General features: G+C 45.3%; 1 protein-coding gene across 9 annotated transcripts in view; it reads left to right on the top strand.

Annotated features, from left to right (window-relative positions):
* CTNND2 (catenin delta 2) overlaps positions 1-12865 on the top strand; it is a 444220-nt gene that overhangs the window by 248527 nt on the left and 182828 nt on the right. For all 9 annotated transcript variants that reach the window (XM_083188240.1, XM_083188245.1, XM_083188239.1 and 6 more), the window contains one exon: positions 8563-8776. In XM_083188240.1, the coding sequence (XP_083044366.1) occupies positions 8563-8776 (214 nt within the window). The remainder of the gene's footprint in view (positions 1-8562; positions 8777-12865) is intronic.

The following is a 12865-nucleotide window of genomic DNA, read 5'->3' as shown; positions in this document are numbered from 1 at the left end:
AACTTTGTTTTTTTTTCACCCTCCTACTTTCCAATAGAGGAGAGTGACTCTCGGAAAACTCCTCCACACTTTTGACCATATGTTATTTTATCTCTTTTTTTTTTGTACTCAGCTCATGACATAAGGAGCAAACCTATCTTCTGGTCTGTACTATGATCTTATTTGTTCTGCATGTATAATTATAGGGAAAATCCAATAAAATGTACAAAAAAAAAAAGATATAGCTGGGTGAGCACTTTCGTGCAAAAAAGCGCCATGGTCTCACTGGGAAAGTACACAATAAGAAGTAAGTACGTTTTATTTATATAGCGCATTTTCTCCAACAGGACTGAAGGCGCTTTACAGACATTAAAACAATGCACATGGGGCCTTATTCTAGTTCACTCTTTCTGACAAAATACTTCTTAGATGGACAAAACCACAACTCTTGTAAGTTATTATCCAAAATGCCTGCACCAATTCTGCATTAGGCTTACTGTGTGCTCAAGGTTTTATTTTGTCTGTGACTTGTCTGTTACTGTACTACCTACAGTTCACTCTTTCTGACAAAATCCTTCTTAGATGACAAAACCATGTGCACTGCAGGGGGGCAGATGTAACTGAATGTAGTAGTATGCAGGGGTTAAAGTGAGGGGGAACAGGGTGGAACTGAGTTCCACCACCTCTAATGGTAAGGTTGAACATTTTAACCTCCACTTTAGCCCTGCACAGTAATTCTCACATATAAGCATTCTAGTTTGCAGGGGATGCCAGAAACCCTACCACTGTCTCTGCCTAATGGGGGGAGGGGAGGGGGTGCAATTAGGTGGCATTGAGAAAAGAGTTCTCCCACCTCTGCATGACCACTTTAAGCCCTGGTAGTATGATACACCCTGCACAGAAACATTCATGTGACCCACATCCTGCCTGCAGAGAAACCATCTGAGGCAACCATCTGGGTGCACTGCATAGGTCAGTGTTGGCAGGGTGTGCAATCTGCAGAGGAACAGATTACAGGAATAGCACATGGTGGGGTAAACGTCCGCTGCACAGGGGAGAGAAGATATGAAAACAACTTTGCAGGGGACTGACGCAAGGGGAATATTTCTTCTTCTTCTTATTATTATTATTAATATTCATAGTCCTAAATGTCCTGGTCTCATGAGAACAGTACAGGTGGTTATGAGAAAGTGGGGAGCACATTCAAGTATGGGGGCCCTGGTGCTTTCCCCCCAAAGCTCCATGGTCACCATGAGGGGTAGGCCAGGGGGCAGTTCTGGTGTTCTCAGCCGTAGGGGTGGTGGGTCTGGTCCCTGTGTTCCCATGGCAAAGGTGAGTTAAGGCTCCTGATTGGCCACTAGGCCGCAAGGCGGCCAAAAGCGGCATGCGGGAGGCGGAGCCGCATGATGTACACAGAGTACCGTGTGGCTCAGCTGTTCGTCTGGTTCGGCTTCTTGGTTTGTCTTTTTGCAAAGACCCCCTGGACTACGTCGCCCTAGGACAGGTGAGTATGGTTTCCTTCCACAGCTTCCTCCATGGATTTCGTCGAACCCGGACAGCAACGGCGACAGCGACGGTCGACATGGAGCCAGAAGACGACACAGGACCAGAAGACCAGGACATCAGGACCAGGGCTACCTACGGGATGAAGATAGGTAAGTATCAGTATGTAAGGGCTTTGGATGTATTAAAGTTTTATTTTAAGTGTGTGTCAGTGTGTTTTATTTTACTATTTTTAATACTGTGGAACTACAAGACCCAGCGGGCCCTTTAATGCCCCGCAGGCTGGGACTTGTGGTTCTCCAAGTCCCAGCTTGCGGGGGAGGCTTGCTGGGACTCATAGTTCCCCAGTATTAGACAATATTTAATAATTTTTTTTACACCAAGATCAGCCCGGTGACCACAGCCCAGGGTCACCGGGGACAGCACCAGGCTTCAGCCTGGTCAGGTAAGTCCTGGAGGGGGGGGGGACCCCTTCATTGGGGGGGTCCCCACTCCCCCAGGGCCCCTGGCCAGGCTGACCGGTCAGGGGGTTAATGTTTTGGCCGCGGGACCTTATATCATAAGTGTCCCCTGGCTGTGACATTACCCTGCTGGCTGGTTTGGCCTGGTGCTGGTTCTTAAAATACGGGGGACCCCTAGTCATTTTGTCCCCCGTATTTTGGGAACCAGCCCCGGACCTGGAGCCTGGGGCTGGTTGTTAAAAATCGGGGAACCCCTATTTGTCGGGTTCCCTGATTTTTAATTACCGGCCCCGGCACCTTCAGCCTGGTGCTGGTTACAGCTGTGGGGGGGACCCAACGCTGTTTTTTTTTTTTTTTCTGTTTTTTTTACACTAAAGCCTGCATGGATCTGACTGATCCGTGCATGCTAAAGCCAAATACGACAGGAACATCAGGGTGTATTTTCCTGTCGTATTTTGGTGCCTGTTTTACACCAAGTATCAGCCGTATTATCAATACGGCTGCTTAGTAAATCAGGAACCACCATTCTTTTGAATGGTGATTTCTGTCGTATTCTATCGATGGTGTAGACATCCGTATTTGTAAATACAAATACAAATGTCCCATCATTAGGAATACGAATTGTTGTATTTTCGGGATTGTAAATCCCGAAAATACAATTGTGTAAAAAATAGGTGTATTTCTGCCTACAAATACACCTATTTTTTATGAATCCATTTTGGTAAATTTCCCCCATGATTACACAATATAGGTCAGTGCAAGCAGCATATACAATAACAATAACATATACAATAGTACTGATACACATTATGCTCACATGGTATGGCTCCTTATTGCACACTATGCACACACAGTAGATCCCCTTATTACACATTATACCCAAATAGTAGTGCCCCTTATACAAAACCACACCGTAGTGTCCCTTATATCCATTATGCCATACAGAAGGATCCCCCTAGATATCGGATACTAATGTGTGCACTAGACCAAATTCACAGTCACTATACAGGATTCCAGACTATTACCTGCCCTAGAGTACATACTGTAAAGTGGCCTGGGCCTAATGGCCACAGTTAATTATGTGTAGCATTGTCCGTCTGCCCACCTAACATGCCTCAAAAGGCCTGAGGCCTGATTGCAACCATCAGCCTAATGCCCGAAAACCTGGTGGTCTAATGACCCGAGTATGTTACTGGTGGTCAAGGCTGCCTACGTTAGTGAGGAGCTTTGGTCAGCTTTTTGCTTCTTACCAGCTGAAGTACTGCAGTACTCTCCAGTCTTTATCTTTCTTCTGCTGGTGGTTCGTCCTGTCCAGTGGTGATGCGTTCTCACTTCTTCAGTGATACCCTCAGCTCTTCAGGAGACATCCTTCCCGATCACCGCTGCTGCCGAATTGAAGTCGGCTTCTCATGTTATGCTGTGCGCATGAACGGCACTAAATGTAAACTGTCTCTGCTACCTGCAGCCTGGCTCTTAAAGTTACCAGCAGCCTATTTATTTTTTTGCTGCGTCAAAGTAGCAAGCACAAAAAATAAAGTGTAGGTAGAACACTAAAAGGAGAATATTCTCAAATTAAGACAAATATGGAAAAAGAATAGTCGCAAACGCAGCCTCTTGAAGGTGTCTTCTAGTGTACCTTAAGTGTAAAAATTGTTAGTAATGACTGCAGAAATATTTTGGATAACTGTTTCTGATTGGTTGCAACTGAAAAGTTGGCTTCAGATAACTACCAAAAATATCTGAGTTACGCAAGGGTATGGGGGAAAACCGGACCAGGACAAAACACCCGGACCGCCGGACCAGACAGCAAACTCTGCATTTTGAAGCTTGTAGCCTCCGGTCCGGGGGGTGTCCTGTTCGGAGGTGTCCTGTCTGGGGGTTCTGCCTGTGACACCTGTTACCAGGTAGATGAGGAGGGGTAGAATAAAGCCGCCCTCTATGGTCCGGGCAAGTAGCAAAAACCGGACGGTCCGGACCACACGGGGAGGCTGTAATCTCTCCTCCACCATGTCCCTGGTGATAGCTATAACAGGGACCCCCCCCCCCCCTCCCGGACAAGACAGCCCCCGGACAGGACACCCCCCGGACCGGACCCTACAAGCTCCGGACTGCAGATTTTGATGTCCTGTCCGGTGGTCCGGAGTTTAGTCCGGTCCGGTTTTTACATAGTGCCGTTACGCAAACCCCCTTACATACAGTATTATGTTTTCATCTTTATTTATTTATGTCGACTCAGAGTGTTTGTCAATTGTTACTACTACACTTGAATACTATTTTATACTATTTTGCTATATGACATGAATAGCGAGAGTAAATATATTTGCCCCAGGTTTGTGACTTACTTATTATAAGACCCTAGTGAAGTGGTAAAATGCTGCCTGGGGTAGATAATGGATAGTGCCTGGTAGAAAAACCTGCTACTTGCTACAAGTGAGCATTACCTGCTGAAACCTCAAATGTATATGCAATTGATAGGAATTCTACCCAAATTTGACACTTGTGTCATATTCTCTCCTTTTCTTCATGATGGATATGACAAGCCTCTGCAGGGTAATCAAAATGTTCAGCATTCATTATCCTATTTTGTTGGTGCTTTTCAGTGTTGTCTTCTCAGATTTTTATCTTTTTTTTTTACTATTTTGTTTATTCTCATTCTCTAAAGGTATTATTTGCAAATTCATGTTACCATGTGCAAGAACAAAGAGGCCTTTGGAATTAGATCCTAGGGTACTTGTTTAGTTTTTTGGCGGCACTTCCCAGCAGATCAAATTGTATGCAAATATTGGATGCGATTTGAATACGATTTGCATATGATTCAATCCGCAATGCGATTTAGCACATCCACACTATCCAAATCAGCCTGACGCGTCCTCACGACCTGTTCATACCCCACTATCCACATCGGTGTGGAGTTGATTTTATAAAGTGTGGCGAGCGTAGCGAGCTACCGAGCCCGAAGCATGGCGAGCGGACCCCGCGAGGAAACACGGATTATTTGATGTTTATTCCGTGTCACCTCGCCACGCTTCTGGCTCATTTTTCACAGCCCCTTGCGGGGCTCAGTGCGCTCGCCACGCTTCGGCCTCGGTGGCTCGCTGCACTCGCCACACTTTATAAAGTCAACTCCGCACCGATGTGGATATTGGGGTATATGAACAGGTCGGGGGGAAGCGTACTGCATCCCCTAGCGGGGCTCGCTGCGCTTGCCACGCTTTGGGCTGACATGGATAGTGGGGGTGTGCTAAATCACATCGCAGAACGAATCGTATGCAAATTGTATGCAAAGTGTATGCAAGATGTGATTTGCATATGATTTGCATACGATCTGCTGGGAAGTGCCGCCGTGAAACTAAACAAGTACCGATCCTAGCCTTATCCCCAGCAACAGCGGCGACTCCAGAGCTTAGATCTCATGGGGCACCCAGGATAATACCAGTATACCAACCTCCAACAATCATAACACTGTATTTTTGCTTTTGATTGTGATTTTTGCAAGATTACCTTGGTGTGAGACTAGTGCAGTCTACCAATAAATCAGTCAGTTACTAAAACACATTAGCATAGTCTAGAAATAGAAATTAGGTTCTATGTCTTTTGAAAGTAGACTAAAAACCTGTGTCACCTATAATGTAAACTGATTGCCCATCTACAGTGGATGAATCTATTTTGTGTGTGCAAACATTTCTCATCCTATGAAAGAACATCACTTTCACTTGTCCTAGTAAATTGATAGGTTACATTCTCAGGATTATTGCTTCATGACCTTATGTTTCTTGGACTGGACAGTACCAGGCAGTGGTGTAAATACAGAGGGTGCAGCTGCTATGGGGCTTGAGCTGTTTCTAGGGCCTGCAGCTCCCCCTGAACCCAGTCCTGACTGCACCAAAGATCAGCGGCATTCAGCTCTCCCTGCTCCACCTTGCCACTGCCTACTCACCTTAGCCTGGCCCCCCGCAAGCTGCAGCACATCCACAGAGGATGTAGCTGCACTCCCATAACCCTCCGTCTCACCCTCGGATGGCACTCTAAATAGAAAAAAATCCCGGTGCCAGGAACATAAAGTTTTAGAACATGAAAAGCACTTACCCCCCCCTTGGTTGTAGAAGGATAGGAACCGGCACACGGGTGGATGGTGAATAAAAATTGATTTATTGTACAAACATGATTGCACACAACGACAGCTGTTTCAACCGAAATAAACGGTTTTCATCAGAGGTTCATCATCACCTCTGATGAAAACCGTTTATTTAGGTTGAAACAGCTGTCAGGTGTACAGCTGTCGTTGTGTGCAATCATGTTTGTACAATAAATCAACTTTTCTTCACCATCCACCCGTGTGCCGGTTCCTATCCTTCTACAACCAAGGGGGGTAAGTGCTTTTTATATATATATCTATAGGTTCAGAAGGTCTGTCCTATATCATCAATGCATGCGCAGCCGAAACCTGGTCACATGCCCCATTGGCTTCCACCACTGAACCAGTGGCGTAGCTATAGCACCGCAGCCCCCGCGGTCACGGGGGGGCGCTGTGCATATGGGGGCGCCGGGGGGGCTACGGTGCTATAGTAATCCCCCCGCCCCCCATCCCCCCGCAGGCTTACCTGTCCGCGCGTCCCGGCTCCCCTCCTGGCTTCAATCAATGCTATGGAGACGGACCACGATAAAATGGCCGCCCCATAAAGCAGACTGTTCTCTGAAACTGTCTGCGGTATGGGGCGGCCATTTTATCGTGGTCCGTCTGCATAGAATTAATTGAAGCCAGGAGGGGAGCCGGGACGTGTGGACAGGTAAGCATGCGCCGATGGGGGGAGGGGGTACGGGGGGCACGGGCAGCTGGGGGGGGGGAAGAGGGGGGCGCCCCCCCCCATTAACGGCGGGGGGGCGCCCAAAACAAAGCTACGCCACTGCACTGAACCCTGCCACCTGAATGGGCAAAGTCTGAGAGCGGGGAGTGTGTGTGTATAGGGGGCAGAGGGCGTGGGAGCGAGGGGAGTGGGGAGTTTCAAAGCCATAGAGACTGGAGGTTGGAACAGGGAGGTGGGAGGTTATTGAAATACAGTATAAGCTATTAGTATTCATGTGCAGATTTTTTTTTTTTTTACATACAGTTATTTCCTCCCACAAGACCCATACCTTGGTTTCTGTAGCTAATCGAGACAGCTATAAGCATAGTGTAGCAGAGAAATGTACTCTGGAGGCAGAAACTTTATGTATACTAGGAGGGAGGGATAGATAAGATTGAACATGTGAAACAGGAGGAGGGACCAGCTGGAAAAGGAGAACAGCTCATTGGAAGGGCCAGCCATTGTATGTGATTGGCTTAAAAGACTGTCCTTAATAATCCTGGAGGACAGCAGTTTGTAGAGGACTGCTGGGATCCGTATGGCTACACCCCCAAGCTTCCACCTCCTGCGACCACACTGTTGTGCTGTTTCTCCTAGCGGTGTGGCCGCTGCTGGGTGTATGCTGTGCAGGTCTCCTGGCCGTAGTTTATGCACATGTGCACTGTGGCTGCAGCCCCAAACATCTGCATTGTACTGGCCCAGGGAGAAGGAGGTGGCGCCTGTGAATAGGGGATGGAGCCTTGGGTGATCACTGTCACACTGCTGTAGCAGGAAGTAAACTTTTCTGTCTACAGCAGAACAATGGGCAGCCACTCACACAGCAAAGCATCGCGGGAGGAGCTGTGTGCGGCTGAGACCGCAGTCATGCGGTCCAAAGCCAGCCAGGAGGAGAGCAGCCAGTTCTGATGTGATATGGGCCGGCCCACCGGAAAGTGACCCAGTTTCCCACTAGGGCCAATCTGCCCCTGCATATACTGCATTAACTCATCAATATTACCGTAAAATACTTCGGTCAGTAGACTGTTTGTGGTAGTTCCTGAAAAAGGAGAATTTTAATTTGCAGATATCCATTTTGCAAGTGGTTCTTGCAGTCTTTTAAATCAAGTGAATATATTATTTTGTTTTTGAGCAGACAATAATCTTAGATTTTCAAGATACCCAAATAGATGGAAAGCCACTCAGTTTACTTGTTTGAGCTGCTTTCAGCTGGAAAGCCACCCAGGGCAGCAATGAACGGTCAAAACTAATGTGCGCTCCTACATCATCGCTGGCCCGGCTGCTCATCTGCTGGTATTAGCAGCAGATGAGCAACAGTATGGACGGTTTTCCATAGCATCTTGATATGGAAAGTCATCCACCCCCAGGAAAATTGCTAAAACGGGCGAAAAATGCTCAGTGTGAATGCACTAAGCGTTTTTCAGAACAGTGTTTTTCCCATCATTGGTCAGCATACACGCTGGGCACGATTGTCTCCTTGTAATTAAAACATCATTTTTACTGTTAAAGTATGTTACAATGTTTAAACATAGTATAGAAGTAAGGAGAATTAAGAAACTGTAATTAGAATTGATTATAGGACTTTCTTTGCGGTAGAATTTGGCTAAGCCTATCTGGTATTAATGCTTAGTTTTATGCAAAATATAAACATGGTTCGAAAATGAAATGAACTTATATTTTTACATTTTCTCATTATTGTAAATGTTTGAGAAATTATTTTCAGTTGCTCATCTTTATACATTCTGCTAATAACATAGCTGCTATTTTCTAAATTTCAGATAAGAAGACAAGGAGGAATTCAATTATTAGTAGATCTCCTAGATCATCGGTTGACAGATGTCCATCGAAGTGCATGTGGAGCACTGAGGAACTTAGTTTATGGCAAAGCAAATGATGATAATAAAATTGCACTGAAAAACTGTGGTGGTATTCCCGCATTAGTACGACTGCTCCGAAAGGCCACTGATCTGGAAATCCGAGAACTTGTGACAGGTTTGACCAATAATTTATTCAATAACTAAATATACTATTTATGTGGCTGTGAATTTGGCCCTTATTCTGGTTCACTCGCAAAGGCAAATTCCTTCTCAAATGGACAAAACCATGTGCACCGCAGGTGGAGCAGATGTAGCAGGTGCAGAGAGAGTAAGATTTGGGTGAGTTATTTTGTTTCTGTGCAGGTAAAATACTGACTGCTTATGTAAAACCCCACTGGCACTAGGTATGGCATACCTGCAGTCACTGGCTATGGTTCATCACACTTACTTTCCTCCGGCTGGTCATGGGTAAGGCACAGGTCCCCTGAATAATCAGGAGTTTAATTACAGTTGCATTGTGGGAGTGGACTACAGGTGTCAGTGCAGCGCAGAAAGAATTGGGCGCCAGGCCATCTCATAAATCAGCATAAACAGTTTATTTAACATATAGCAGGGATGAAGCAGGGAAAACTTCTGAACACTCTCCTCCAGCACACAGCATAATGGTTACATCGGGTCACTTATCATTCCATCTCCTCCAGCACATTAATCATATCGGTTACATCAGTTCCATCAAGGCACCTCCTCCAGCACATCACTTAATTGCCGCGGCATAAATATGGCGAACAGCAGTTCATACCAGGGCATCCTGGGACCAGTAGTGCTACACATCACAGGTTACTGTCTCTCATACATAACAAGGACTCTTGTCAATGGGGGGCTACTCAGCATGCCGCGTGGCTTCGACCACTCACCCAGATACGTCCTCTCCTGAGACTCACACCTGGCACTCTTCTAGGGCACCTCTACAGGTGGGCATCACCCTCTCACTGGACTCTGTGTACTGCTGCTCTCACACTGCAATCTCTCTCTCTCTCTCTGGTGCCTTGCTGGGACTGGCAGCACTCCCCACATGTGCTGTGAGGGTCTGCATTCTCCTCATGTTGCTCTGCAGAAAACCCACAGGTGCTGCTGCTCTCTCCATAGAAGGGGTGCAACTCATGACTGCTGTTTCCAAAGCTGGGAGCCATGGAAATGACAGTTAGCCATTCCATGGCCCCAGCAACCATCCATGCACCTTCACTGTTCACTCCAAACTTGTGCTGAATCTGCTACTTTCTAACTACATACACTTCCTGTCTTCCCCCTCTGCAGGAGGCTTGCATGTGATCATTGCCTGATCCCCAAACTTCTCCCAATCAGTGCACAGGAAATAGACCTAGCTATGCATGATAAAACTAAGTGGTATTAACTCTTGCAGTACCAGGGTATTACACTTAATTTTTACACTGCAATATAGATATCACTTTAAAGTAAATCCCCACCCAAATTTAATTCTCTCTGCACATGTTATTATTTATTTATTAACAGTTTCTTATATAGCGCACAGATATTCCGCAGTGCTTTACAGAGGATATTTGAACATTTACACCAGTCCCTGCCCCAGTGGAGCTTACAATCATTCACAGACATTCTTGGGTTAATTTGTCGGGAGTTAATTAGCCTACCCCCCCCCCCCCCCCCCCCCCCCCCCTGCAGTGCACATGGTTTTATCCATTCAAGAAGGAATTTGCCTTTGGGAGTGAAACAGAATAAACCCCTTTGTGTGACTGTTTCTGGCAGCAAGTTACTTTACTAATTTAATTTTTTTGGGGGTTCCTAATATGAAATTAACATATATCCTGTGATTGGCTAATTCATAAAGACAGTTGTAGAACATTTTGCCTGCCTATTAGGTACCCCCTGCTGTGTAAGGCCACTAGGTGCAATGGATACCTTGGTGGAAAAATAGGAACAACCAAAGGGCAGCGTGCATGATGATGAGAGATATATCCCCCATTAATGTATACCATGCATTGACAATATACACTAAACACCAAATCCCCAGAACATGCTGTGTCCATATATGATTGTAGGGCTGATAGTGTTTATATTGGTCTGTGCTTATCTCAATTTTACATTTCATAAGAACTAAAACATAAATTGATAGAATTCACAATAAAATTCACACAATGTTTCATAATCCCAGGATACACTTATGTATTTAACATTTACCTGTGGGGCTTCCCTGTAATGAGCATGCTGGTTAACTATATAGTGTGTGATATTTCCGTGGTCATTAGAGAAGGGTTATATTGGGTTTGTCAAGGTTAGCCTGAAAAGAAACTGGACAGGAACCAAGACTGTCTCATTAAGCTGTATGAATCTTTATAGCAATGCATTTAATATAAGACTTGTAAATATGTCTAAGATGGGAATTCTATTTCACATGGGATGTTGCTATTGGCAACCAATCAGAATCGACTACATTTATTTAGCACCTTCTACAAGATAATATATAGTATCTGATTGGTTGTCCATAGCAACATCCTACCTGAAATAGAACTCCCATTTTAGTAAATCTCCTCCTATATGTGTCTTAGTTAAGATGGTGGTTTTTGCCCCTGTAATGCATATATGCTTAATTTTGTATCTGGAAGTTTAATAATTGTCTTTACGTACTGATATTACTTGTCCACTTTGTTTTGGGCAAGAATACTTTAAAGTCAGTCACAGGATTCGTGTCTGAATTGAGTAAGAAGAATAAAAAAAAAAGAATAAATAAAAAGACTAATATTAGTAGAAATAATAATAATAATAAATTATAATACTTAATCTTACAGAATTATAAGGTGCTTGCCAGAGTGAAAAAGAGATGTCTGAACAAATTACATTAACTTTGTCTAGCAACACCACCCTCCCTCTATATACTATACAGTATTCACGCTTTTAGGTTTTTGTGGGGATGCCAGCAGCAAAATGTAGAGCTTAGGAAAGTTACAGAAGAGCTAAGCAGCAGGAAAGCCAACACTGCCCTGTACAGATGTGTCCTCTTACATCTTTGCTCTCTATGCCATGAAGCGTACCCTGCTATTTGTGTCATGCTGTATCGCTGCAGGACATTCTAAGAGTTGCAAGTAAGTTGCAACGTAAAGTACTGAGAGTGTAATGCAAATTTCTGTCCACCAGATGTCGCTGTACTATGCTATAAATCCAATAAATTTAACCAACCAAAATATGCCACACTGATTAACTCCATTGCCGGACACCTACCAACTTGCACATACAGACTAGCACAGCGCTATACACATAGGTGCCTACCCTCCTGCATTCTGCAGGAGACTCCCTGAAATAGCAGCAATCTCCCACTTTCCATTATTAGTCTAGCAATCTCCCTCATTTCACCTATCCCAAATTATGTAGTTACATTTTTGGGGAAAAATTGAATGAGAGATAGATACATCAGCGCCATTTCCCAGCACATTAGCAAGTATAGTAGATCTTACTAACTGCTCTGGGGCTCATCTACATTTGGATATACCGTATTTTTACCTAACAGGACAAATTATATATATTTAATTATCACAACATACAGTATAAGGAACTTTAAAAAAAACATTCATTATAAATTGAAGCAGCAGAAATATTGCTCATCATGGCTCTTAACTCACTACCATTAATATACTGTATGCTAGTATACCTTATTAAATATTTAACAGCAGATACCTTCATCGCCATTTTCTGAACTGGCAGCAAGACAGAAATACCTGGCAACGTGGTACATGCACACACACACACATCAGAGCCAGCATACACACACACATCAGAGTCAGCATACACAGACACACACATCAGAGTCAGCATACACAGACACACACACACATCAGAGTCAGCATACACACACACACAATAGAGTCAGCAGTGTCGTAGCAATGTTTTGGTGCGCCAAGCACCCCTACCCCCCCGCCCGCCGCCCCCCATGCAAACCCCCCCAATCCCCCACAGCCTTACCTATCGCGCTGGTCCCGGCAGACAGTTTCAGAGAACTGTGTGCTATATGGGGGCGGCCATTTTGTGGTGGTCCTCAGAAGAAGAACGGAGCCACCGGGATCAGCGAGATAGGTAAGTCTGCGGGGGATTGGGGGGGGGGGGGTTTAACTATAGCACCGCAGCCCCCGGCTCCCCCACATGCACAGCGCCCCCCCCCCCCCCCGCGGTGGCGGGGGCTGCGGTGCTATAGTTACGCCGCTGAGAGTCAGCATACATATAGACACATACGCACACA

The sequence above is a fragment of the Crinia signifera genome, chromosome 5 (assembly GCF_055691185.1).
Source record: "Crinia signifera chromosome 5, ASM5569118v1, whole genome shotgun sequence".
Classification (NCBI taxonomy): domain Eukaryota; kingdom Metazoa; phylum Chordata; class Amphibia; order Anura; family Myobatrachidae; genus Crinia; species Crinia signifera.
This window is presented reverse-complemented; position numbering and strand designations above follow the sequence as displayed.